Genomic DNA, 27404 nt, shown 5'->3' with positions numbered 1-27404 from the left:
GGCATCCTTGACTCCATTCTCCTGTGGTTACGTTCTCCTGTGGTTCTGATGCAGGGGGTCCATGGACCATAATCTGCCAGCCACCACACTAGGTTTTGAACTCTGAAGGAAACGTTCTGAGTCTTTATATTTAAAGTGTGTTCCAGGGGTGCCTGGGTGGCTCAGTCATTAAGCATCTGCCTTTGGCTTAAGTCATGGTCCCAGGGTCCTGGGATCGAGTCCCACATCGGCTCCCTGTTAGGTGGGAAGCCTGCTCCTCCCTCTCCCACTCCCTCTGCTTGTGTTCCCTCTCTCGCTGTGTCTCTCTCTGTCAAATAAATAAATCTTTAAAAAAAATAAATAAAGTGTGTTCCTATAAATAGCATGTAGCTGGATCTTGTTTGTGCTTGTGTGTGTGTGCGCGCGTGCGAGCACACAGCCCATCTGACAGTTCTGCCCTTCAATTGGAGTGCTTTTAGGCCATTTACATTTTTTTTAAAGATTTTATTTATTTGAGAGAGAATGAGAGAGAGAGAGCACATGAGAGGGGGGAGAGTCAGAGGGAGAAGCAGACTCCCCGCTGAGCAGGGAGCCCAATGCGGGACTCGATCCCGGGACTCCAGGATCATGACCTGAGCCGAAGGCAGTTGCTTAACCAACTGAGCCACCCAGGCGCCCAGTCCATTTACATTTAATGTAATTTTGATATGTCTCATTTGAAAAGTACCATCTTGATTTATTTTCAATTTTTTTTCTTTTTAGCGATTGCTGTACACGTTGTATTATGCATCTGTATTGTAACACATTCTAGCTAGCTCCAGATAAACTCTTTCATGAACAGTGTTAAGAACCATGAAACGCTGTAATTCATATTATTTCTCTTCTACCCTTTGTGCTCTTATAGTCATATATATTGCTTCCATTTGTTATGAAGTCAACACTGTTCTATTATTTTTTGCTTTATGCAGTCAGTATTTAAGTACATATCAAAATATAATTTTTTAAATTATAAAACATATTTACATGTATTGTATATACAAAAAAGACATTTTTAATATTTACATATGTGTATATATATATACACACACACATATATGACATTTTTTAAATGTTTTTTATATTCGCCTGTGTATTTAAGCTTTCTGGTGTTCTTTATTATTTCCTTGTAGGCCTGGGCTTCCATCTAATAAATTTTCTTCCTCGCATTTGTTATATGCTGGTTTGCTGAGGTTAAATTATCTCAGCTTTTGTCTGTTTGGAAATTCTTTACTTTGTGTAAATTTACTTTACTTTTGATGACTGTGGATTTCTGGGAAGACATCACTCTAACGATATTGTTCTATTATGTTTTGTCCTTTGTTATTTCTGATCCTTACCATTTCTCCCTGTGTGTAATGGTCCTTTTTCCTCTGTGTGGTTTTAAGCTTTTTCTCTCTTTCTTTGGTTTTCATCATATTAACATCCTTAAGTTTAGGTATGGCTTCCTCGTGTTTGCCATGCTTGGGGTTTGCTGAGCTTTTGGGTCTTGTGGATTGATGCCTTTCGTCAGTTGTGGACCAGTCTCTTCTCAGCCACTATCTCTTGAATATTACTTCTTTTCCATATGTTTTCTCCTTTTCCTCCAAGATGATACTACGTCATATTAAACTGTTTGGTATCTCGCAGCATTCATATGATCTCTCTCTCTCTCTTTAATTCTTCTTTCTCTTTGTGTTTCAGTTTATATGACTTCTACTGATCTTTTTTCAAGATTACTTATCCTTCTCCTAACATCAAATCTGCTATTTAGATACTCAGGTGAATTATTCATGTCTGTTTTTTTTTTTTTTCCTATTTTCTGGCATTTTCATTTGGTTCTTATGGCTTTTATTCTGCTAAAATTTATCATCTGGTTACACATGTTTTTCAGTAGAGCCTTTAACACATTTATCATCACTATTTAAATGTTTATATCTAATAATTTCAATATCTGAGCTTTCTGTACATCAGTTTCTGTTTACTTTTTCCTGATTTAGGATCGCATTTTCTTCTTTCTTTGCATGTCTCATAGTTTTTAACTGAATGCTAGATATTATGTATGAAAGAACAGTAGAGACTGAGCTACCTAATAATTGGCCATGGGAAAGTAAGTGCCTCTTTCTGTATCAGGCCGGTGGGGGATTGTCCAGAGATAGCTAACAGGCAGGCCTGTGTCCTGTCAAAGGTGTACTTGCAAGCTTGGCCCTTGGCTGCCATCTGGGACCTTGGACATCAGAGGACTTCCCACAACCCTCATTGATAAGAGGAGTTGACGGTGCCTAAGCTGTCCAGACAGTGTGGTATGTGCCCAATATCTGCTTCCTTCTGGGAGACTTGAATGTTGATATGTGCTAGGCAGAGAGTGCCTTTGTGATTAGTTCCAGTAAAACCCTGGCACTGAGCTTCCAGTGACCTTTCTAGGCTGGTACCATTTCACATGTGTTACAGCTTCTTGCTGGGGAATTAAGCTGCCCTGTGGGCCTCTGCTGGGAGAGGGCTGTTGGAGACTTGTGCCTGGTTTCCCCTGGACTTCACCCCACATGCCTCTTCCCTTTGTGAGTTTTGCTTTGCATTCTTATGCTATAAGGAATTATATCTGTGAGTTTGACTGTATCCTGAGTCCTGTGAGCCCTCCCAGCCAATTGTTGAACCTGGGGGTGGCCTTGGCTTCCCACCAGCCCAGGAATGAATGAATCTAATCTGTAATCAAGCTGGATCTGGGCTCTGTTGCAGTTCCAGAGTTGGTTCTCCACTGTCTTCAGATGTTTTGAGAACAGGATCAGGACTTTCCTTTCAGCAGGGCTGGGCATCTGAGCACAGTGAGACTCCAGAATTCCCTTTCTGCTTCACAGCGTGGCTTCTGCCTTTCTAAACCATGTGGGCTCTCTATCAGCTTTGCAGGCTGGCTGCCTGCTTTTCAAGTTGTTGGCACGATCCTGTTTCTCTCCAGCTTTCCACTTCTTGGGAAATCACTCTCCCCTCTCTGCCCAGTCCAGCCTCGGGAGAGCCTGTGCACTTGGTGAAGGTTTCTGTGGCAGAGGATTTCTTCTTCTTCCTCGCTCGCTCTGGGCCAGGAGTCCTTGCCACCTTGTGCGCAGTGAAGACCCAGGGCCCCGAGGGCTGGAGCGGATCTTCTCTCCTGCCCCAGCCCCTTGCCCTGCTCCCTTGTACCTGATGAAGTTCCGCATCTCATAGTGCCAGGGATGAGTGCAGCCACGGGTCTCTTTTCTCCTGGGCAGTGTTTGCTCGTTTCTAGAATTTCGTTCACTTCGGTTTCTTTGTGTCCTTAGCAGCCTGGTGGATTTTAAAAAAGATGTGTCATGTTTGTGTGGGAGCAACAGTCCCTTGTGACTTTCTACACCCTCACTGGAAGCGGAAACGCCCCGCCATGTGATTCTGACAATGCCTAACACGATGCCTACACAAAGTGGGTGCCCGTAAATGTTCTCTTGACTCCCTCGCCCACCCGCTCTGGACGGGCAGAAGTTTGGCTGGAAGTAAGGAGCGAGGAGGGGGCTTGAGGTGGCAGACAGCTGCTGTCATGAGTAATCTAAGTGGAGTCAAAGTCAGTCTGAGCTCCCCCAGCTCTCGGGTGAGGGTGTTCTCCACGCAGCATTACTCACGAGTCGGGCCGGGAAGAAATAACAGCATGCAGCTCTGGTGTAAGCCCCTTACTTTGAGGCACAAGCTCTTCCTATGTTGACTTCATGCGTTATGGCTTTGTGGTCAGACTCTTCGAATCCAGTCTTGCCACTTACTACTAGTGTGGCCTGGGGCGGGCCACCTAACCTCTCTAACACGGTGATCAAGCAGTACCTCTCGTCACTTACAGGTTGGGAGCAGTAAGTAAGTGCTTCCTGGAGGGCTCGACATAATTGTTCTCAGATGTTCGTTCCACCCAGACTCCTTCGGTTTCTTCCTCTCTCTTCATCTCAGGGTAATATCTGCACGGTATTATCTTCTCTGTCATGCCTTTGTTCAAGATTCTTGGTGCCTGTGGCCTGTTCTGTTTGCCCCCAGAGTCATAGTAACCTAATTCCACTGATTTGTTATGTTCCTGTACACCCTGCTTGACCACACAGAAAGACATCACTTAACACAGAACCTTTTACCACGTGCTTTTCCTGAGTAGAGTCTCTCATGCATTTGCCTTCTTCTGACAGAGGGCTCGTCTCTCCTGAACGGTGCTGCCCGGCGCTGCTGGACCCGTGCACACTATCACAGAGTCTGACTACCCTGAACATGGGGGCCAGCCCCGCGCTTCCCTGTGTCCTTCTCCCCTCAGCGCTACTTCTCACCCAGGTTTGCATTACACTGAGACATGTCACCGGCCCCAGTGCTGGAGGGAGCCTGCACTTTGGGTCTTTGCTGTGTGAGGCTCCAAGTGCACCACGAGATTCCTGACTTCTTTAAAGCAAGTCAGAAATTTAGTCTGTGAATTTGCCAAGTCTGAAAAAAAAAAAAAAGTCTGAAATCAGTTTTCAAAATCTGTGCATTTTGGAAACTATTCAGTGTGACTTACTGCTGACCCTCCTTCTACTTTAGACGTCTTCATTCCTGAAACAAGGCCTAGGTTGTTTGACAAATGGTCATGCTCGTTCCCCTGCCTTGGCTTTCTGAAGGTGAGGACTCGCCTTCTCTCTTGTGGCCATAAAACTTTTAGGTGTGTACGAGGATGTTCTTTTAAGAAGGACCCAGCCAGATCATCATCTTGAAAAGACACTATTAAATTTAATTTATATTTGATATGTATCTAAACCAGCTGAATCCTAAAAAATTTGTATTAGGAAGCCTGAGGAATGTCTTGTTTATTGTCAGATTAAAATTTGCATAACTAAAGTATTTTCACAAAACTAGTGAGAAGTAAGGAAGATTTCAGTTGTTGATTTCATTATCATTCATGAGCTTTTCCTAGGTATTTCATCTGGAGTGTATCATACCACAATTTAACATACAGAATTTTAAGAGAAGGGGTAGGTATAAGGAGTACTAAATTGCATCTGAATTTTTGATGCAAAACCTGAAATGTTTACTTATTCCTTTAATACCCCTTTTCTGTGTACCCACTGTGTGCCAGGCACTCTGCCAGGGGCAGGGGATGTCAGGATAAAGCCAGGCATCTGTCTGTCAGGCTCACGAGTCTGGGAAGAGCCCTATGTGCATAAAAAGCAGCAACAAGTATATGTACTGCTACAAGAAAGTTGTGTACTAAATGCTGTGAGAACCCAGAGGAACAGCTAATTATTCCAGTTCCATCATTTTGTAAAAGCCATGTTTTAATTGGGTTAATATAGTATTATCCTATCATGTAAAACCTAATAGGTTTGAAAACCTATGGCACCAGGAAAGTTCTCTGGGTGACTGATAGCCAAAAATCAGAGGGAGTTAGTGTCCTCCCTCGTTGCATTCCCGATAATGCGATGGGTCCCAAAGATGTTCCTAGTGTGTCCGTGTGAAGCAGAAACAAGTGATATGTGCAGAAGAAACCAGGCAGCTAGGCTCACAGAGTCCATAAGGGGCTTAGGTGCTAACTTGGCCAAAGGTGGTGTTTGGATGAGGTCAGCCAGGATGTGGCTGTGTAAGTATTGACTCCCAGTTTCCAGGCTAAACTTTGTGAGCAAGGGAGTATAAGTAGGGAAATGATCTCAAGCAGGCAGAATGTTTAGAACCACACATTTATAAACAGTCCAGATCCATCCTCAGTCTGAAGTTCTCAGTGTCGCTCAGAATGCTGAGTCATCTGGCACGGCGTGGGGCATCATGGCTTTATTTCTACTATAACTTCCCCTGTTACCCAGGAGATGGTTTCATCTTTCCCTCAGAAGTTTCCAGCAGGAGGCTGAATGTTTAGTTAAATATCTCGAGCCAGAATAGAGAAGGCAGGTCCCTTTTATAATAGTCATGCGTTGGGCATTACAGCAAGTATTTGATGTACGTTACTTTATTTTGTCCTCACAATCCTCTATAATGTAGGTATTAATATTCCCATTTCACAGATGTGGAAACAGGGGCCTGCGTCCAGCTAAGTTACACACTTAAGAGTAATGCAATCAGTATAAGTGGCGGAGCTGGGATTTTGATCCTTGTCTCTTGTAGACAAAGCTGCTCTCCATCCAGGACTCTAGCCCTTCTCATTGTCATCCCAAACAAGGGACATTTTTACCCCCTTGTCCTTTTCCCCCTCACTGCTTTGGTTATATAAGCCTGTGGTTAACGTGTGTCACCGTCAGAACTCAAGCAAAATCCTTAAGCTGACTGAGCATGAACTTAGCAGGAGGAACATTTCGCAAGTTCAGTGGAAATTATTGAACCACGGGGCAGAGAGGGTAAGGAGTGAAATACAGGGTTTCTGTGGGTGATGTTTGGTTTGCTTTTTAGTTCTTAATTTGCATGAAAGTGAAGAATCTGAGATTACACTTTTTTTTGTTTTTTTGTGTTTTGCTTCGTGTGTGTGTGTGTGTGTGTGTGTGTGTGTGTGTGTGTGTGTTTGAGGAGAAAGAAGGGCCACGGAAGGGTGGGAGGTGATCAGCCATTCATTAAATTGTTGGAGCTGAAGGGTCTGCTAAAAACCTGTGATTTCGTCTTCAGCTTCCTTGCATTTTAGATTTTTTAAGTACTTCTGGAAAAAAATGGAAATTGGATTGTCCTATGTTAAATTAAAATCCCGTCTAATAGTGAGCGGTATATTCTTTGGAAATACTGCATTTTGACAGCACAAGCGATTACAAACAAATCAATAATTGGAGAGCGCTGAAGAGTCTTCCAAGCTCTGGCATGAAAAGCAATTAGTGTGGATTGATTTACTGTTATTTGTTGTGATGAGATAATTGCCTCCACGTGCGCCGTTCTTGAACTTGTGGTACCCCACGGTTTAAAAACATTTATTCTCGGGGCGCCTGGGTGGCTCGGTTGGTTAAGCGACTGCCTTCGGCTCAGGTCATGATCCTGGAGTCTCAGGATCGAGTCCTGCATCGGGCTCCCTGCTCAGCAGGGAGTCTGCTTCTCCCTCTGACCCTCCCCTGTCTCATGTGCTCTCTCTCTCTCTCTCTCTCTCTTTCTCAAATAAATAAAATCTTTAAGAACATTTATTCTTTTAAATTGTTTAATTTATCTCCAGCCTTATTTTATAACAGAGACGGCTTTGTGCTTCTCAACTGATGTGCAGACCTGGCTTTCTTCTCTCTGGCTCCTTAACCCCGGGCTTGGTTTTGTCCCTGTCGTGGCTGAGCCTGGAACGAAGTCCCAACCTCGTGCGCTCAGGCTTATAAATCCTGAAGAGATGGGGCTGGAAACAAATCACGAGACTCCTCTCCTGCACAGGTGGTGCAGGGTGGCCTTGGCTGAAGGTTCGGATTGCAGACCACAGTGTGGAGTACCTAGTCGGCCTGGATTGTGTATCGCCGGTGGGACGGGTGGAGGGGGGGTGTTGATATTCTCATTCACACCGATAGCATCGCTTTGAAATCTTTGCTACAAACCTCTTTAAAGGTTGACCATCAGCAACATACATCTGTGGAAGCCTGCTTGCCCCTGGTGCTCCTTAGGATGCATCCCTTTCGTTTCTGGTGTGTGTCTCTTCTGCCTGAGTGTTTCTTTTCTCCCTGGCCTGTCCCTTGTAGACTGTCCATGTGTCATTAGGCTCTTGTGTGGATGTCACTCTGGGGGCAGTCCCCACACGCGGTTTGTGTTCACTACTGAGCTTGGGCTGGAGAAGGAGGTGACGGAGTGAGTATTCCAGAGGCAGATGCTCTTTAGGAATTTCCCTTATAAGCCTCGCCATGTGTCTTGTAGTCTTTACAGTCCTGGTCCCTTTTTTTTTGAGTACGCATGTTTTTCCTTCTGAGTGGCTCACTTCCCAGTCTCGGGGTGCAGGTGCAGTCTTTGGCACGGGACCTGCCCAGGGTTTCTTTTGCTGCAGGGGGAGGGGCCTGCGCGTGGCCCTGCGGAAATGACTCTCTGAGCAGGCTGTGGGCAGCACTTCAGTCTACCAGCCCATGTCCTCATCCAGAATGTTCCAGAAGGGCCACTGGCTTTGCTGGCTGACCATGTGGGTAAGGGGACTTGGCAGGTCTGAGAGTCCATGTGATGAAACTTCTCTGAGTGGAAAGTTTTTCATGAGCACGTTGACCACTGAGTAGGGAGTAGAAGGCAATAGCCGGCCCGAGTTTTGTTTTTGCACGTTTTGTTTTGTAGTACCCAGAACTCCTGTTGGTTGTAGCGGGCAACCCGACAGGGAAGGAAGGATGTCGGCCATGGCGCCGGAGCTCGGGGAGCGCATGGTTGGCCTGGGAGGGGACACCAATTCCCATTGCAGGGTGGAGGGCGGAGGGCGGCATAAGTGCAGTTTTCCAGAGGGTGCTCCTTGTAACATGAGTTCCTTGGGATGCTGTAGGTGTCATGTGGAGGGGATACAGCGTGCCATGATCCTCAGACGTGTTTGACCACAGAACCCCCTCCTCTTCTTTCCCCAGTGTGCCTCCCAGCACTTAGGTTTTGTGAAACAACTTGGTAAAAACTGGTTATCAGATAATCCAAAAGTAGAAAAAAATGGTACAGTGAACCCCGTGAATAACTGTCCCTCCCGTGGCTTCTGAGCACCCTCAGAGTTACAGCTCAGATCCTTCAGGTGGCTCCGTGTGGCTGCCCCGCCTGGCCCGAGGCTCCCTGTCCTCCGCACGCTCCCCACTGCTCTCTGTTGCACACATGGTGCTGCACGCCATCCCCGCGCCTGGCTTCACACCTCCTCCTGCCCCCCCCCGCCCCGGCTCTTCTCCCAGAGGCAAGTCTCTCATCTCCTCCTGGGCTTGGTTCACGTGCTTTGCTTTTCTCCCTGATGCTTGATCTGGCAGGGTTACATATGACTTGTTTGTGATGCAGTAATGTAAGCGCTGTGACGCAGTGTTTTAGTTTGTGTTCTCTTCCCAGTGTGTAGGCAGCACTTAATAAATACTTGTTGAGTGACCCGATGAGTAAATGAGTAAATTCTGTAGAACTTCAGTGGAACAGATGCATCATGAAAGACAGCTAGGTAAAGGCAGGACTACAAGCTCCTTCGAAGGGTTGTAGCCACAAAGACACAGGGTTCAACAGCTCTTCCATTACTGGGCCGGCCCAGCTTGGGTCTTCGCTCTGTCCTCAGTTCACTCGGTGGCCTTGAGCCCACAGTGCTTTCCTTCTCTCCGAGTAGCGAGGGGCAGTGAGGTTAAAGAGAGACCAAACACATGTCATTGCTTTAGAAGGGAGATGCTCAGTCCCAGGGGAACCAGGCATGGTCCTCAGGGCAGAGGATGCTGTAGATGCCCTGCTGTGAGTCAGGCCCCCCGTGATGTGCAGGCTCCTTCAGCCCGTCAGGAGTTGTCCTTTTAGCAAAGAGCAGATTTAATATCTGTAAGTGTATTGTTTTCGAATGTCGGGCGCAGACAGCCTTGCTTCATTTTTGTATTGTGTTCAAGAAATCTCTCTGGAGATTCCTGTCAGAGGGAGTGTGGCTAATCTTTTTCTCGTGTGTTCTCTGGAAATCTATGGAAATGCAGGCACGAGGGCTCTTCAGTAGTGGTGTTGTTAACTCGGAGGTTTGGAGGCAGCAGCAGCTGGGCTGTTGACATGGGAGGCTGTCCAGAGCCCAGTCCCTGAGGCAGGAATTTTGGGGAGGCCAGGGGAAGAAAAGGTGAGTGGTTTGTGCCACCAGAGCTTGTATGTGCTGGGAGTGTGACTGAAAACAGCACCATCTTGTTGATCCTGTGATTGGCAACAAATCCTTTTGCAAAACTGAAAATGGAAGAGAAGAGTTGCAGAGATGGTCTGTCCAGTTCATCGACAGGGAGACAGCCCTGCAGGGGGGCTTGTCTGCAGCAGGCCTGTGGGCAGTGCGCCCTCCGCCCAGGAGAGTGGCTGGTGCATGCGCTTCGGGGTCAGATGGACCTTCGCTCGCACCCTGGGTTTTGCTGGTGACTGAGTCTGTGTCCTGCAGCAAACCACTTAACCTCCCAGGGCCTCTGCATCCCGATCTTGGAGAAGTGGTATGTCCTCCCAAGGTGCTTGTGAGGCATGTGCTGGAGACCCAGGGATCCCGGTCCTCATCCCCAGTGGGTTCTGGTTCCCCTCCTCACTCCTGGGTTCTTCTCTTGCTCCAGATTGTTAGCCTCAAATGCAAGTGTTCAGGCAAAAAGGACCGCTCTCACCTTTCCTTTGAATGAGGCAGTTTGCCCCGAGTTTCTGTGTGGAGACACACAGTGATAGCAGTGTGATGAGCATCTCCATGCAGGCTGCTTTTTTCACGTTGTCACGACTCCTCGCAGTAAAACGAGGAACCGTGCCCAGGGTGCTCTGGCTCCAGAAAGCCCTGCCACTCAAGGTTGTGAGGAAGGTTCTGGGCCACAGAGCTCTCCACAGCCAATGGTGGGGGTGTGACTGTTGCTTTCCAGAAGTAAAATCCAGGGAAGACCTCCGTTGGAAGAAGCCCTGATTGGATGGAATGCTTCATCCATCCTAGGTGTAGCTGGGGTCCCGGGATCCCGGCTGCATACTGCTCGGGCTGATGACGTGCTGGCTTGCATTGTGGGGACTCGAGGGCCACTCCGGTCATTAATGAAAGCAACTCCATCGCCCTGTCGAGTTTTCTCCACTTTGTAAGTGCTGCCGTAGATCTCCTAGTTGTCCTGCCACCAAAGCCCCAGGGAAGCTCTTGCATAATCCCAGACTGTCTCTTCCCCTGTGTCACTTGATTTAAGGTGGGCAGTGCCAGAGTTACACTTAGTGTTTCCTCCCGGCCTGTCATCAGGTTCCTAGAAGATATTCCACCAGTCTCCTCGCTGGACGTTTAGGTCGTGGTGGATGTGTCAGAACAGCGGCCCAGTTCCAGTGTCACTGTTCTCTCACAGATGAGAGACGGTAAACCTGAAAACCGCCTTCCCTGTCAGGGTGGGAGTGTCGTCCTTAGTATTATTAATATGAATCATGGCTCCCGCTTGTTGGGTGCTGTGTGTCATTCTAGGCACGTTACGTACGTTTTCTGTCATCATCGAAAACCCTCTTCATAAGAGGGTTTATTTTTTTTTCACAGAGTTACCCATTTAATCATCCATTCTGTTTTTACTTTTCCTACTGTGAGACGGAACGTACATCCAGAGTATCGCACACGCGTGAACGTGTGGTGTGACGGATGGTGCATGCCAGAAAGGGACGGTTGCCTGTAGTCAGTGCCCTCCACTGAGTGCACCCCTTCTGTCTCCCAGAGGCGACCACTAGCCTGCCTTCTCCTGACAGTTACCTTTCTATTTTCTCTGTGCTTTTACCACCCGTGTATGCGTCCGTAAACAAAGTAAGGAAGTATGGCGTGCCTTTGAACTTAATGCTGTATCTGTGTAAGGATCTGTATGTGGAATTTATCTTGTTTTGAACTTGGCTTCTTCGCTGGACATTATGTTGTCGAGACCGTTCAGTGTTCTTGCCTGTAGCTCTCCCTCCCTCCTCTGTGGTGTTGCGCTCCGCCGTGTGAGCGGTCCCCTGCTGTGTGGCCCCAGCTTGGCACTGTCCACTGTTCCGCTGCAGGTGGACGCTTGGCCTCTTGTGTGTGGTGCTGCTCTCCCAAGCGCTGCTCCCCTGCGCCGTCTCCACGTGTGCCCGGGTGTGTTTGTCCTCGAGAGTGTCTGGTGTCAACACGCGTAGAGAGGACTTGTGGGGCATGGGGCCCGCACACTTCAGCTGCACGCGGCGATGCCCAGCTGTGTTCCAGAGTGGTCGCACCAGGCTGCCCCAGCAGCAGCAGGTCCACACCCCGGGTTTGAGCACTCAGAATCGCCAGCCCCGTGCACATGCACTGCCTTCTGTATGTGGTTTTGTTTTGTTTTCGTATCGTTAATGAGGTAGAGGCCCTTTTCATATATTTTTTGGTCCTTTGGATTCCTTTCTTTCTCTCTCTTTTTTTTTTTTTTTGATATACCATCCAAATACTTTTCCATTTTCCTGTTGGGTGGTTTTGTTCTTATTTGTGTTCAGAAATTCTTTATATATAGTTGATTCTTTTTTTTTTTTTTAAAGATTTTATTTATTTATTTGAGAGACAGAGAGAATGAGAGAGAAAGCACATGAGATGGGGGGAGGGTCAGAGGGAGAAGCAGACTCCCCGCCGAGCAGGGAGCCCGATGCGGGACTCGATCCCGGGACTCCAGGATCATGACCTGAGCCGAAGGCAGTCGCTCAACCAACTGAGCCACCCAGGCGCCCTATATATAGTTGATTCTTGAACAACATGGATTTGAACTGCATAGTCTACTTACATGCAGATTTTTTTTTCAATAAATACAGTATTGCAAATGTGTTTTCCTTATGATTTTAAGTAACATTTTCTTTTCTCAAGCTTGCTTTATTCTAAGAACAATACTTAGACACAATATGTGTTACTCAGCTTTATGTTATCAGTAAGCCTTCCAGTCAACAGTTAACCTAGTGGTTAAGCTTTTGGGAAGTCAGAAGTCGTATGTCGATTTTCAACTGTGTGGGGTTGGAACCTTGTTTCCACATTATTAAAGGGTCAGCTGTATTTTGGGTGTGGGTATTTTTTGGTCACATGTTATGAATACAATCACTTGCACTGTGGTTTTCCCCACTCTTTATAAGTTCTTTTATTTATTTTTTTAAAAGTTTTTATTTATGTAATCTCTACACCCAACGTGGACTCGAACTCACAACCCTGATATCAAGAGTTACATGCTCTTCCAACTGAGCCAGCCAGGCACCCCCCTTTATAATGCCTTTTAAGATTCTTAAGTTTAAGGGGCGCCTGGGTGGCATTGTTGCTTAAGCATCTGACTCTTGGTTTTGGCTCCGGTTGTGATCTCATGGTCGTGATCTCAAGGTCCTGAGATGGAGCCCCATGTTGAGCTCTGTTCTCAGCGCAGAGTCTGCTTGAGATTATCTCTCCCTCTGCCCCTCTCCCCATGCACTCTCTCTCTCTCTCTCCCTCAAACAAATCTTTAAAAAAAAAAAAAAAGTCCTTTAACATCTGAAAAAAAAGTCTTACCCAGATTTTTAGTTTCTGTTGTTGGGATGGTTTGCTGGACTAACCTCACATGAATCGCTAACAAAGAGAAAGGTGATTTTCTTTCTCATTTAGCTACGCAAGTGTGGTAGGGTGTCCACTGTGCCGGGCCCTGCACTGGCTCCAAGGACATGCAGATGAGCATGTCTGGTGTGGGTTCTGCTCTTAAAGGGCCGCAGCCTGTGGGGAGGAGGAAGTGCCGGTAACAGTCACATTGGAGTAGGAGCAGCACCACGGATTTTACCGGGTGCTGAGCGGGGGGACATCGCAGAGGAGAGGGAGAACTCCCATGTTCCTGGGACTTAGGGAAGGTTTCCGAGGAGAAGGTAGGGGGAGTAGCCTGTGAGCTAAGACTTCTGAAGAAGGAATAGGGGCTTGTCTGGTGAACATTTCCCCTCTTAGGACCTACAGGACAATGCATAGACATTTTTGGTAACTTGGGAATAAAGAAAATGTTGACCTCATTAGTTTGGCTGAAATCTGTGAAAGCATAGCAGTGTTGTCTTTCAGAGCAAGGGGACGAGTTGTTTTTAAGTTGGGAGGAGATGTATATTCTTTTGTGTCATCCCATGACTCATGCTTTGGGGATCTAGGATTTGAGGCTGTGCTTAGAATGAGTGGATCAGTGCCGAATACAAGTGGATTAGCCCACTTGTTCAGGAAAGTCTGGTTTGCACACACACGTGTTGTATGACCCACATTAAGACAGCCACATCCCCTCTTGTTTTGGTTCATGCAGTATTAGGATGTCGGTTCTTTCTCAAGGTTATTGAGAAGATACAGAGCCTGCCCCAAGACACTCAGGTAGAAGGAGGACAATGATAGAGGGCAGAAATGGATGCCCATAAAACACCTATAGGGGGACCCACCTGGGTCCCAAAAGTTGTCCTGGAGGTTAGCCAAGTAGAGGAGGGCAGGGTGGAAGTGTTGTTAAGAAGAAGGAGCAGCCGGACAGCATGTGCCACGTCCTCGGTGGCTCTGCACATGTCTGCCCCTACCCCCAAGGCTCTCAGGTGGCCTGGAGGGCCCTGGGGGGAGTGGTGCAGACACTTGTGCTGGTAAGAGACCCGCCAGGGACTTGAGTTTGATCTATGGCTGTACTGCCTTGAGACGGTCTGCTGGTGGGGTGTTCTGCCCAGAGCAGACCAAGGAGGGACCCAGTGCTGTTGGAGCCTAGTGATGCAGGCCGTACGTGGACAGGGCCATGGTCAAAGAAGTCACAGGCCCCAGCAGGGAAGTGGCATAGGCTGTTTTAAGTGCAGGAGAAAGCCGTTGGGCAGTTTGAGCACAGATGTGACATGGTCCCTCTGGTGTATACCTTTAAATGATATTTCTCGGGAAGGGACTACAGAAGGGTTAGCGAGGAGGCCGGGAGACTAGTGTGGGCCATCTGGCCATCCCGGTGGCTGCAGGATTTGGCAGGAGACAAGGTCTCCAGACTCAGGCCTTGAGCCCCAGACACTCACTGAGCCCCCTGTGCAGGCACTCTCCTTCCTCATGAGATGCTCTTGGGCAAAAGTCAAGCTCAGGATCTGGGGCCAGTTTTTTTTGTTTTTTTTTAATCTTAACATTTGCATGTTTCTAATTAGTTAAAACATGCATTCTATTCTAGAAATGCTGGAAAACATGGAAATATATGAAGACAAGTGAATGACGTATATGTAACCCTAGTCATGCCCTCTGCTCACTCTCTGAGTTTTCCTTCCGAATTCTCCCAGGCCTGCAGGAATCCGGGACCTGGCAGCTTTGCCTTAAAGCGCTGGTCTGGAGGGAGTGTTCTCAGGTCAGCTCAGTTTAAGTAGTCCTGAGCTTCCTCCCTGCAGGTGCTGTTTTAGGTGCTGTACTAACAGTGATCAAAACAACTGAAAAGCAACAAAAGAAATTACGCCCTCCTGGCCTTTATTCTCATGGAGGGAGTAGACCATAATCACAAGAAGCAAATCGAATGTTCTATTAGAAGATAATAAATGCCATAAAAAGCAAACCAGTCGAAAGCCATAAGGGGCTCCGGGGCAGGCAGAGGGGAGACCTCATGGGAACAACAGCATCAGACTGTGACCTCTGACCACATGTTGCATAGAGTGTCAAGGATGCATGCACCCCGGGGAGCCTGGGGATTCAGGTGGGTGAGCCTAGCTTTCTGGGGCTCTTTTCTGAGAGCATATTGGGTGGGAAAAGCCTACAGAGTGGTGATTTCTAATACTGTAGCTTTACCACGTGGTGGTGGTGGTGGTGATGATGATGGTGCTGAGGACAGAGCAGACTTTTTGAACACTTGCTCACCATCTGTGTGACCTCCGTGGCCTCCCCAGTAATCGCGTGTCGTCAGTTTTTTACCAGCCCCGATTTCTGAGGAGGAAACCGGGAAGCCAGCAGTTCAGGTCTGTGCCCGAGGCTACGTGGCTAGTGGACAGTGCCCCTCGTGCCGTGAGGAGGTGGACCCAGCTGTCCCAGTAGAAGCTTTGGTTTGTCATTGGTCCTCGCTCAGTCTTGATCGGTGTTTGGGGACTGCAGTGGTTTTCGCTCTTGGCCGAGGGCCCGTGTCAGGAGCCCCTGCTACCCCCTGACCCTCCTTATGCTCAGAAGTTTTCTGAAACCTTGTCTTCTTCCTTCCGTGGTTTGGCCCCTGCTGTGTTTTATGGCCTGTTTGCTACTTTTGAGGAGCTTCCCTTTGGCCTGCTTTTGGCCCAGCGTCCCTGGTCGTGCCGCCCCCAGGAGGGAAGCAGGGGGATTTCAGTGCCCTCACCCCTTGCACTCCCGCCTCAGAAGGCAAAAATGTAACTGTCTCTTCAGCTTTTCTTTTTGCCTGTGTAACATATTTTATTAGTCTTTGTAAATCCTAGGGAGATTGTTTTTTTTCTTGTTGGTAGTGTTTGCTTTTTATGGTTAATTTTCTGATTTTTTTCCTATCATTTTATGCTATATCCTTTGACTCTGAAAATGATCACGGCGATAATAATAGTCAACATTTACAAGACGCTTGTGGTGGGGGACCTGCCTCCAGCCTCAGGCCAACCGGATGCATCCCTCTGTGACCAGGCTCCTTGGGAGGGTGACAGGCTGCACAAAAAGGGAAGCTTCTCTAGGAGGGAAGGAGGGAAGTGGGGTGACACCCAGCAGGAGATGCTTCTGAGGATTACAGTAACAAATGTGAATGCACAAACTGATTAAGTCAACAGTCATGAGGCCTGATGTGTTTTATTTCTCAAAGCAGATTTGTTTCTCTCTCTCTCTCTCTCTCTCTCTCTCTTTCTCAGCACCTCATTTAAACCCTGTCAGGTAGTCAGGGAAAGTTTGTTTTCCCATTTCACAGATGTGGAATCAAAAACAAGGGGTTTTGATGAATTAGGTTGGGGTGTCCCAGCTGTTAGTGGTGTGCCCAACACCCGGATCCCCGACTCCCAGCTCCTGGTTCATTCACGCCTTCCAACGCCATGCTTCTACCTGTGCATAATGTAAAATGCTATGGTGTCATCATGAAGATCTCTGCACTGCAAAGTTGTCCACATTCTGATAGCCCAGCTTCCAGCAAGCATGGTCTAAACTTTCCTGCACCAGCTGGCCCACTTAATAGAGGTTGTAACAATTGTATAATTTGTCCTGAATTTCAAATCTAAATTCATTTAGATACCAGTTATACTGGTGGTTTGTCTTCTTCCTTAGGTTGTCTTTATCTCTGTCTCTACATCAACTGGGTTGTTAAATTAAGGTTAAGAAGTCATGACTTGTGGTCATAGGTTTCACCCTGCTAGTCATCCAGAACCTTCTTCCGGGCCATTACCCTTTTCCATCCTCCCCAGAGAGTGGTGGGCCCAACACAAGGGCCAGGCTCACATCTTGATCCCTGGGCTTTTCATTGTCGCTGCATGCCCATATGCCGTACTTGGTTCCCCAGGTGACAGCGCCGTCTTGCCTGGTGAAGGCCTTCCTGCTCACTGTGAATGGAAGCCAGCAGAGCACCCTCCCCTGCCTCCAAAAAGCCATCCTGTGCTTTGCAGTTGGTTACCAGTGTCACAACCTTGGACATCACCTCATCACCAGCTTCTCGTCTGCTGCAAAACCTTTCTTTTGATGCTGATGGGAAGTTGGATGAGCCTTGCTTGCATGCAGTTAGAGGCCCAGAGCCCAGTCTCACGAGTGAGATAGGACTGCCTGTCCTCTTCTATTTGCAGCCTTCCTGTTTGAAGAACCAGAGCAGTAAATCCTCCAATTGTGAAAAGTGACGTAAATCTGAGAACTTTGAGTTTCAGCCTCAGTAAATTCAATTGTACTTTCTCTTTCAACTCAAATTAATGATCTTCAGTGTACCTTGGAGCAGAATTCTTGAAACATCATTGAAACATGACCCAAAACCCAGCTGTTGCCCCTTGCCTTCTCTTCTTGACCTGGCCATTGTGCTTAGCACGTTACTGGGATTCTTCTTAGTATGGCCACTATTGCCTACTCCCTAACAGCCCAGTCCCACAGACCCTTGTGAGGCCTTACCCTAGGGGATTTCTTAGTGCATTCGACTCTGCCGTCCCTCCCTCCATGAAGGACATTATTCCCTAGATGCTGTGACTCCACCCACCCCTGATTCCTCCTGTCAGTCTTTCTTGTCCTTTTTCACGAGCTCATCCTCTTGTCTGGCCCCCATAGTCCAGGGTGCTGTTCTCATGCTGCTTCTCTCTTTACTTTATACATCCTTTCCTGGTGGGTGTCCCACCTTAGGGCCTCGGTTAGCTGCCTGTGCTCAGATCTCTATCTGTAGCTCAGAACTTTCCTGAGTTAGGACTCATTCTCCATTCTCTTTCTGGAAGCACCCTTCTGGATGTCCAGAGTTCGCTACTCACACTGTCCCCTCTCTCCTTATCCACAGCTGGAGCAATGCCTTCCTCCTGTGTCGTCCTCACTGGAGACTTGGGGGGTCATCCTGGGGGCGCCCCACCTTCATCTGCCCACACTGCCCCTCAGTCACTGGGTCTGGCTGGTTTTACCTCCCCCATCTCTCTTAAAGCCTCTCTTTCTTTTCTACTTTTTTGTTCCACTCTCTCATTATAGGCCCTATAAAAATATCTGTATTATTTATCCATAATATACGTATGTGTCTATATAAAGATAAATAATCTATAATCCATAGGTCTGTATTATAGATGTATTTGCTTCTCTTGTCTTCACCCCTGCAACAACTAGACAGTTGGTTCCTGCCTCCAGTCTGTTCCTTTCAAATCCACCGTCCATTAACTTCCAGAGTGGTAATTCTAAGTGTGAAGACCCCGGCGGAGACAAAAGTCTTCTGAAGCCACCTTGCTGGCATGTCCCACTGTGATCTGGTGGCTATCTACTGTGTCTTCTCCACCCCCAGCGGTCCCTGCCCAGAAACTGTCCACCCTTCTCCCAGCCCGCTGTGGCACCTCTCGTTTTTAGAAGCTGGTGGTTAGATCTGGGCAGCCTTATGTTTGGGAAATCCAAGAATACCACACCGTGCCTCTCCTGATGGAGCTCCCAGGGCAGATAGTTGTTCAGGAAATACCGGCAAATGGGAGATCAGATCATCTCTTTATTGCTGGCTGGGCCTGGGGCCCAAAATCCAGTGCAGACCACTGGTCAGGCTGGGAGACTGTGATACTTCCGGTGACTTCCTTAACCGTTCTGCACCACAGTTTCCTCCTGTGTAAGATTAGGATCTATCCTACGGTGGGGTAATCATACCTACCGTAGTAGGTGCTTGTGAGACTCATAGGAATTATTCCATGCAAAACGCTGAGAGCGACCTAGCCTGTGGTCGCTTTCAGTGTATGTTAGCTAAAACAGTCCTAAGTATTATGTTTGATTGCATTTCTTAATAACCTCAGTGTAACACTGAATAGCAGGCATGCCTTGTGGGTGATTGGCTTTCTTTTTGGCCACAGTAAAAACTTAGATGTTCTGTTTCACACGAACTCCACTGTTGTAGGTGCTTGTACCTTCCTCCTAACTTTTGGGCAGATTCTGGCCTGAAAGCTCTCAATAAATAACTTCCCTTTGAAGATCTAGTATCATTTGCTATTTACCAGTGTCTGACTTAGACACCAAGTTTTCTGATTTAGTTTGCCCGGATAGCATCGCACTCTGCAGTTGACATCTGCATCCCCAAACTCGTGTCAGTTCAGAAAATCACAAATCTCTCCCTCTCCCTCTCTGTCGTCACTGTGTGCCCAGGGTGAGAGCTGTATGCCCAGGGTGAGAGAGTTGCTGACTCAGGAGGTGGGCAGTAAGTACATGCTTCACAAATGAAATCTCAAGACTTGCAGTATTAATAGTGCTGTCAGACTTTACATCTGACCAGCAGTGTAGAGTTGTCATCTGCACTCTCTTCCACCTCTGTCCCCAGGCCTGTGACAGCCCCAGCAGAATTCCCTGCTGAAACGAGGCAACCCCTCCTCACAGGTCCTTGTTTTGTCTGAAGGGCCCAGATGCGGCTCAGTGACCACAGTTACAGGGAGAAGACCCCGCGCAGAAGTTCAGTGGTGATGGATTTCACCAAGAGGCTGCAGTGGGCCTGAGGCCGCGGAAGGGCCCTGAGGGAAAGAGGCAGGGCAATGCGTCGCTCCGACCCTCGGTGCTGGCGAGCATCTGGGGGGCTGCTGACCTCCCCGCATCCACCAAAGGCTATGGTCATGGGCTCTCGGAGGCTACAGAATGTCCTCATGGAGCGAAGATTGGTCAGTCTTTGAAAGCGTCGTCTCCAGCTTTAAGAATTGAAGATTTGGGTAGAAATTGGTGGTCAGTCCGTCACAGCTGGGCTCACCTGTACCTTTTTTTGTCTGCTCACGTTTTGGCCGTTTTTCTTCTCATTAGCAATTCTATTGAGGAGCAAGGCCTGGGAATACAAGAGTTGAAACTCTGACAAAGCAGTTGATGTGCGTGGCCCCAAGAAGGGTGGGATTGTCTCCGGAGCCTGGAGTTTGGTCCGTAGGACCCGGTCTCACTGTGGCTGCCCCTTCCTGCCTGTTAGGTGCACTGACCAATCAGCAGTAGTATTAGAGCGTTTTCGATTGTTCTTTTTGATTTCTGTGTAAATGCCAGTGTTCCAAAGATGATTTCATAATATTTGCCTATTTAGGAGATGAAAGCACTTGAAAATGTTATAGCTTCTATTTTAACTTTGCAAATAATCACATGCTGGCATTTTAGACGTCTTGTTCTCTGCTCAGTAGACAGATGAGAGAGCCTGGTTAATTTTTGCGTTTGTTCCAGGTCCCTTTTGTTTAATCAGTCCTTGTGGGCTGAGCCACAGGGCCAAGTGCAGCACGTGCTGTGTGGCGCAGAGCATCCCGTGACCAGAGAGTGGCCTTGTGGACGGTGGAGTCCCTAGGGAACGCTTCAGGCTTTCTCTCTGCTTTGACTTCCTTGTGTCTTTCTCAGAATTGCCCCCCTGGGAGTAATGGCATTTCCTTAATAGGCCAGGATGGCGCCTTTCTGTGTGCGGGGGTGGAGCAGGGTGAATTCTCAGGAGGCTTCTGAGAAAGCCTGGACAAGACTCATTAATTAGTTGAATAGTAAAAGGAAAAGTATGGGATGATGATCAGGTTTCTGCCTTTGGATGATGAGCTGATTTTGCAGAAAGTGAGTCTGAAATTGTGTATGTTTATTTGGAGGGGCCTACAGAGCATCCCTGTAGAAATACCTGGAAGACGGTTGAAAATTCCTATTTGTGGTTTGGGAGAGATCACAACTGGATATATATCAAGCTGTCAAAATGATCATTGGAACCACAGCAGGAGAACAAACAGGCCCAAGGACAGAACCTTGGAGAAAGCCAGCATTTCTCATTGTCCCACTCAAATCCCCCGCCATGGACTGCTCCTTCTCTCCCATCCCCGTGGGCCAGTGAGCTGCTCGTGCTCCCAAACGGGCCCCGAATGCACACTTGGGATTCATGTAGCACTCTGCTGGACGGTCGGAAAGCACGTGGTTCAGAGGGTTACTGATGCTGTCTTGATTGGGAGTCAGGATGTGGGACACGACCGTGATCCAGATGTCCATCCGTCACTCATCCGATGGCCAGGTCTCACTGGGTTCCCCAAGGGGCCCGAGCAGCCACCCCTTTCCTCCCCACCACTCATTCTGAGCCCCGCAAAGCAATGCAGGGTCGCAGCAGGGCTGCATGACCCATTGCATCCTTATCTTGAAAGTGTTTGCCCTGCCCAGGTAGGGGGTTGGAAATAGATTGACCAGATGGATTTCCCTAATGGTGGACAGCTGTGGGCGGATACTTACGTATATGCGTGTGTTTGCAGGTAAATGCGGTGGAGGAAATGATTTAGTTAAAGAAGCAATTACATTGGGGAATTAATTGTGAGGGAAGCTACTTTGAAAGACATTCACTTGAACAATAGCAAAAAGGAAAATGATAGATTACTGTATTGCTTTTTTTGTTATTTTTTTCTTGAACAAGAACTGGAACAGACAAAGTAAGACAAGAAATGAAAGCATCTAAATTGAGCAGAGACCCTGCCTGCTTTGGGGGCGCCTTGCATGGTCCCCACAGAGGCAGGACTCAGCATCCTGAGGTTGCATGTCCCCCCCCCGCCCCCGGAATGTTTCCCCAGGGGGCAGCCTGCTCATCACAGGCTTTGGGATGTCAGACTCCCTGGGGTGGGAGACTAGTGGAGAAAGACATTGGGGCGAGTTACACCTCTTCTTCCCTGGAAGCTCGATCGTCCCTGGGGCTCCCCTTCCCTAACCCGTTCCCCTTGTTCCTGCAGCCTTTCCGCTGTGCCCACTGCCACTACTCCTGTAACATATCCGGCTCTCTGAAGCGGCACTACAACAGGAAGCACCCCAATGAGGAGTACGCCAACGTGGGCACCGGGGAGTTGGCGGCCGACGCGCTTATCCAGCAAGGTAGGCAGTGTGTCCCTTGGGTGGAGCTGGGCATCTTATAGCTCAGTCCGATCCCTGGGCGTTTCGTTCATTCTCCATCATCATCATTGTGCTCTACCTCCCCCACCCCCCTGGCTGTGGATCAGCATTCTTTATTGCCTTACTGGAAGTCTGAAATGAAGAAAAGTCGTAATTTACCCAGTTTTTACTGCCCTCCCCACAACATTCAGTATTGCCTTCTGTGCAGTGTCAGGACCTCATTTATTTAGCCATGCTCCTGTTGGACATTGTAGGGTTTCCAGATTTTTCCTTTATTGCAGTTATAAATAATGCTATGGTAAACATATTTGTAGGTGAGCTTCTTTTGATGATCCAAAAATATTTATTGAGTGCTCAGATTACTTATTCATCCTGAAAAGGATAAACCATTTAGAACATTTAAATGAAAGAGAATGGATAAGGGGTGCCTGGGTGGATGGCTCAGTTAGCTGGGCATCTGACTCTTGATTTCAGGTCATGATCTCGGGGTCCTGAGATGGAGCCTTGCATCGGGCTCCGCACTGAGGGTGGAGCCTGCTTAGGATTCTCTCTCTGCCCCTCCCCCGCTTCTGGCTCTCAAAAGAAAAGAAAAGAGAATGGATGAAAACTGCTACTATTTTTGAAAAGTATGAGAGACTTTTTTTTGTTGCCTTTTTCAGTAAGTGATCACATATTCCCATTTGAGGAGGTTTAGCTCATGTGCAGAAAGAAGTGCTGTTGTATTTATACCCGCACTTCACTAATTCAACTAAGAAAATGATAGCCACATACAGTACAGCAGCGTTTACTACTTCCTGAGTCCTGTGACTCTTTGAAACCACAGACCGTTTTAGAAATCTGCCCCCAGTAAACGTGGGTGTGGGGCACTAACTCTGCAGCAGCTTCGGGCATTCTGAGTTTCCCAGTGCAGAGCGAGGCGAGGCTCGCTGGAATCGCCATGAAATGCATCTCAATATAAAACAAATGAATTGACTGAATCCTTCAGCACTTTCGGTGACAGGGCTGATGTATGGAAATAGATAACAGCATAAAAACTCAGGATAATTTTAGAGCCATTCATCTGGGGTAACGGGGCGTGTGTGCCTTGTATTTTAAGGACTGTTTGCTGGCGCTGGAGCCCGGGCTGGTGTCATGGGGGAGCCCTGGCTCACCTCCCTGCCCTCCTCCCTTAGCTGCGCTTTCGGGCGAGTAACCCAGGCTCCCCGGCTCAGGGCCTTCACCTAAAAACGGAGCTGATAGCAGCCACCTCTTGTGATGGCGGACAGGGTCAAAGGAGAGAACACCTGAGTGACACTCAGTACATTTTCATTCTTTTTTTTTTTCTCCTCCTGAAAACATCTAAGATCTCTAGAGCCGTTACATCATTTTTGATGACCCCCATCCAGGAATCACAGAGGAGAAAACGAATTGCCTTAGAGTCACCGTAGATTGCTGGAGAAGCAGGCTAGACATTCCTTTTAACATTCCTTCACACTGTCGGGGTGGATTGGCAGGAGACAGACAGACCCTTACTGTGGCTGTTGGGACAGGCGTGGGGCTCTGAGTGATGATCTTATCACTGCTCTCTGCTTCCAGACTTTCGTCATTGCCTTGCAGTGCCAGACTGTTGCCTGCCCTACATTTTCAGTTAGCTTCCTCAGACGGTCATCAGTTGGCATTCCCTGACAGGGTCTGGGTTTTAATTTTCATCTTCGCAGGGGTGTTTTTGGTCTTCTTTCGTGTGTGTGTGTGTGTGTGTGTATTTCCAGTGCCCCCTTCAGGAGACATACCGAGGAAGGAAACAGCTACGTGTCTCTTAGCTTGTAAGAGATGTTGCACCATTGTGTTGTGGTGGGAGGCTAGTCTCTGAAATCAGGTAGCTGGTTGAGCATGAATGCAGCTTAGAAATCTCAAGGACGCGAAGCTCACACTGTTCCCTGTCTGGGAGAAGGAAGGAGAATGGAAGGGCAAAGTGGGATGGATGCAGTTATTGTGTTTGGAATGCTGGGTCCTCTGAAGCCACTGGAATTCTTCCTTTTCTTTTGATTAGTTTCAAGTTATTTCTGCCCCCGCTCAGTTTTGTGTTACTCTTCTACTCATCAGGAAATATCTTCATGGGACTTTATAATTTCTTGTTTTGATATAGAGGAATATGTGTTAGAATAACATAATAACAAACCCTGAACAAAATGTAGTTTTTCTCCAAATGATGGGGACTCCTTGTCCATCAGCCATATTAAGTGATGTCATGCTGGGACACAGGCAGAGCCATCGGTTGTGGACAAAGGTTCTCCTATCCACAATGCTCAGGGATTTGGGAAGGATGTCAGTGCACAGTGCTGTGCAGGAGGTAGGGAAGGGGGCCTAAAAGGCCGAGATGTTTCCGTTCCTCGTAGGTTTTTGGGGGAAGGTAGCATGGTGTTCGCCATGGAGTCTGGGTTATTTTCAGTGGGCCTCAGAAGCCCTCTGGAATGGTGGCTCCTCAGGCATCCACCAGTGGCATTCTCTAAATGTTTACCTCCCAGGGGCAGGGAGACAGGAACCTGACTGACAGCATTTGCCCATTTCTGTGGTGGAGGGATCTCTACTGTGGCCCATTTTAAGCTACCAGTGTGATGTCACTAACTGGGAAGAGGTGTGCACAGCCAGCTTGTGAGCTGGTTGAAGCCAGCTCCAGCCCACTTCTGGGCCTCAGGGCACAGGGGTGACAATGCCAGCAATGTGTCCCCTGAGCCCCCTCAGGAGGCACCAATTCTCTGAGAACTCTGGTGTTTTCTGGTAATTAGACTTGTCCCGAATGCTGGGTACATATTTTATTCCCTGCTTCTATTTGATGGACTTCTGATCATTCAGAGGCAGGTCAGACAATCTCTTACTCATTTTCTTAGCCCATCGCTTGTTCATTAATATGGATTGGAGGCATTTTCCCACACAAACACACATTTTCATGTTGTATTGCTGCAGTGGGCCTGCCCATTTTTCCTCTTGAAATATGCCTGATTAAGCTAGTTCAAGAGCTGGTTCACTAGATCACAGGTTGAGAGGCATAAGATACTTTGGCGCTAACCTTCACAAATTATTAGCTCACTCCTGGAGCTCACAGCAGGATAGAGCTAGGACTTAGCAGGCTGCTCGTTTCCCAGTGACGTCAAGTCACTGCAAGTCCTGCAAGTCACTCCAGATTGTTGGCATGAGCGCAGGGAGGGGGGTCAGATGGACTTGGAACCGGGATGTCTGATCCCACTGTGGCCCTGGGATGACTTAACTTCTCTGAACATTGACGTTCCACATCTTCGCAGAGGAGGGTCTCATACCTGCCCAGCAGTAGCTACAGGGATTAGATACTATTCTCTAAGGTCCCAGACTGTGCCCGACACGTAGCAGTTAATAAATGGCTCAAATTTACAATCCTGTTCATTCCCACGTTCTTTCTTCATCATGTATCTCTTGGGCTCTAGTTGGTTCAGCATTGCACTGGACACGGGTATGGTGGCATTTATCGCTGGTGTGGCCTGGGCTGGGGATGAAGGCTAGGAAGCTCCTCCAAGGCTCCATCTTCTGACTGTAACAGAGCAGGTGCGCTGCTCACAGGAGGAGAATTCGAGGCTTCTCCTCGGTGCTGACCCTTCTCCCAGCCCCCGCTGTTAGAGGGTCATTGAGGCAGGGGTAGTGGTTGGGACAGGAAGCACTGAGAGGAGCAGGCTCAGGGAGAAGGCTTCATTTGCAGCATCTGCTAAAATCTTTGCATTATTTTGGGGGTACCTGGGTGGCTCAGTCGGCTTTCCGCTCAGGTCATGATCCTGGGTCCTGGGATGGAGCCCCGCATTGGGCTCTGCACTCAGCAGGGAGCCTGCTTCTCCCTCTTCCACTCCCCCTGCTTGTGTTCTCTTGCCCTCTCCCTCAAATAAATAAATTAAAAAAAAAAGTTTGCGTTGCTTTGAACTACCATATGAGAACAACGTAATTGTGTGTACGTACGCATCTTCGATGTCTGTCCATGTCTTAGCTTTTCACACCACGTTTGGGGAAAATAGCGTAAGAGCAGCCAGAAACTATCAGCTAACACAAAAGTCAGTTGTCTGATTCTGGGACATTTGGATTTTAAAATTGTTTTTATTAAGGCCCAGATTCCATATATTACTGGCAGATGCTTCCAGTGCTGTAGTGTCATCATGTGTGTTATTGGTTGTTATATGTTAATTTCCGCTCTCACAGAGGCCCTGTGAGGTTGGCATCAGCATTCCTGTTTTTTTTTTTTTGATTTATTTATTTATTTTAGAGAGAGAGTGTGCAAATGGGGGGAGGGTCAGAGGGCGACGGGGAGAGAGAGTCCCAAGCAGACTCCCCACTGAGAGAGGACCCCAGTGTGAGGGTTGATCTCAGGACCCTGAGATCTGACGTGAGATGAAATCAAGAATCAGACGCTTTGCCGACTGCACCACCCAGGCGCCCCTCATTGTTCCTGTTTTAAAGTGAGGAAACAGAGTCGAGGGGGAAATGATCAGCCCAGGAGACAGAGTGAGCAGGTGGCAGAGCCACACCCAGCTCTGGATTCAGAGTCTGGATTCTTACTGCTGCTGGGCCGATGCCCCCTGAAGTTTGTCTCAAGTGTGCACTTGTTAAGGAGGAGGAAGAGGGGGAAGTGGCATGGTCCTGTTCTGGACAGTGATCGGTTCGCATTGGCTAGTGGTCACATGATGCTGGGTTGAAAGGTCAGACACGTGGGGTGCTGTTGACTTTTTCTTATTTCTTTGTCTCCAGGTCTAGTTGCTGGTCTGACCCAAGGCTAACTCTGGGACCTCTCTTTCAGCGCTTCCCTATGGTTGTCCAGAGGATCTCAGATGCCACGATTTTGGGGAGCATGTGAAGGGACCAGGAGGAATGGCAGAGACTTGTTTAAACTCTTGTTTCCCTAGTGGTCCTCACTGGGGTTTGGGATACCAGCCTGGCTAATAATAAAATGCACTTCGTTTTTCCTCTGCTGTTTTCCCTTACACTGTTTTTCTTGAAGGTCTTCTGGGAAGCAGGGCTGGGGTTTGAGAGAATTTCAGATACTTTCTGACAGTATGCCATGTGACCAGGGCCCTCCACCTAGTGCTTGCACAGGATTAAGATTACAATCCTGCTTCTGAGCTCGAGCTCTGGCTGGGTGCCAGGACAGGCACTGAATTAAGAGACAACAAGAAGTGAGAATGTTCACAAAGGCTGATTCCACATTTTACTTCTTAATATTGTATAATCAAATTGCTCTGTATCCACTTTCCTTTGATAATTGAGCTCCTTTGGTCCGGTTGCTGTTGAGTGCCTGTATTAGTCTCTTACTGCAGCTATAACAAATGACCAGAGACTTGGCGATGGTTTAAACCACATAGATTCATTGTCTTACGGTTCTGAAGGTCAGATGTCCAAGATAGGTCTCACAGGCTGAAGTCAGGTTTGCTAACAAATCCGTATTCCTTCTGGAGTCTCCAGGGGACAGGCAGTCTGTTCTCCTGTCTTGTCC

The 27404-nt window shown here is 47.9% G+C and overlaps 1 protein-coding gene across 5 annotated transcripts in view; it reads left to right on the top strand.

The window, feature by feature from the left end:
• ZFAT (zinc finger and AT-hook domain containing) overlaps positions 1-27404 on the top strand; it is a 196828-nt gene that overhangs the window by 130542 nt on the left and 38882 nt on the right. For 4 of the 5 annotated variants that reach the window (XM_027611408.2, XM_027611429.2, XM_027611440.2 and 1 more), the window contains one exon: positions 21766-21904. In XM_027611408.2, the coding sequence (XP_027467209.1) occupies positions 21766-21904 (139 nt within the window). Of the gene's footprint in view, positions 1-21765; positions 21905-26662; positions 26873-27404 lie in introns of those variants that run through there. The other variant, XM_027611444.2, reaches the window with a different exon arrangement.

This window comes from Zalophus californianus, chromosome 4 (assembly GCF_009762305.2).
Source record: "Zalophus californianus isolate mZalCal1 chromosome 4, mZalCal1.pri.v2, whole genome shotgun sequence".
In the NCBI taxonomy this organism is placed as follows: domain Eukaryota; kingdom Metazoa; phylum Chordata; class Mammalia; order Carnivora; family Otariidae; genus Zalophus; species Zalophus californianus.
The sequence above is the reverse complement of the archived record's forward strand: the minus strand, read 5'-3'. Positions and strand labels throughout refer to the sequence as shown.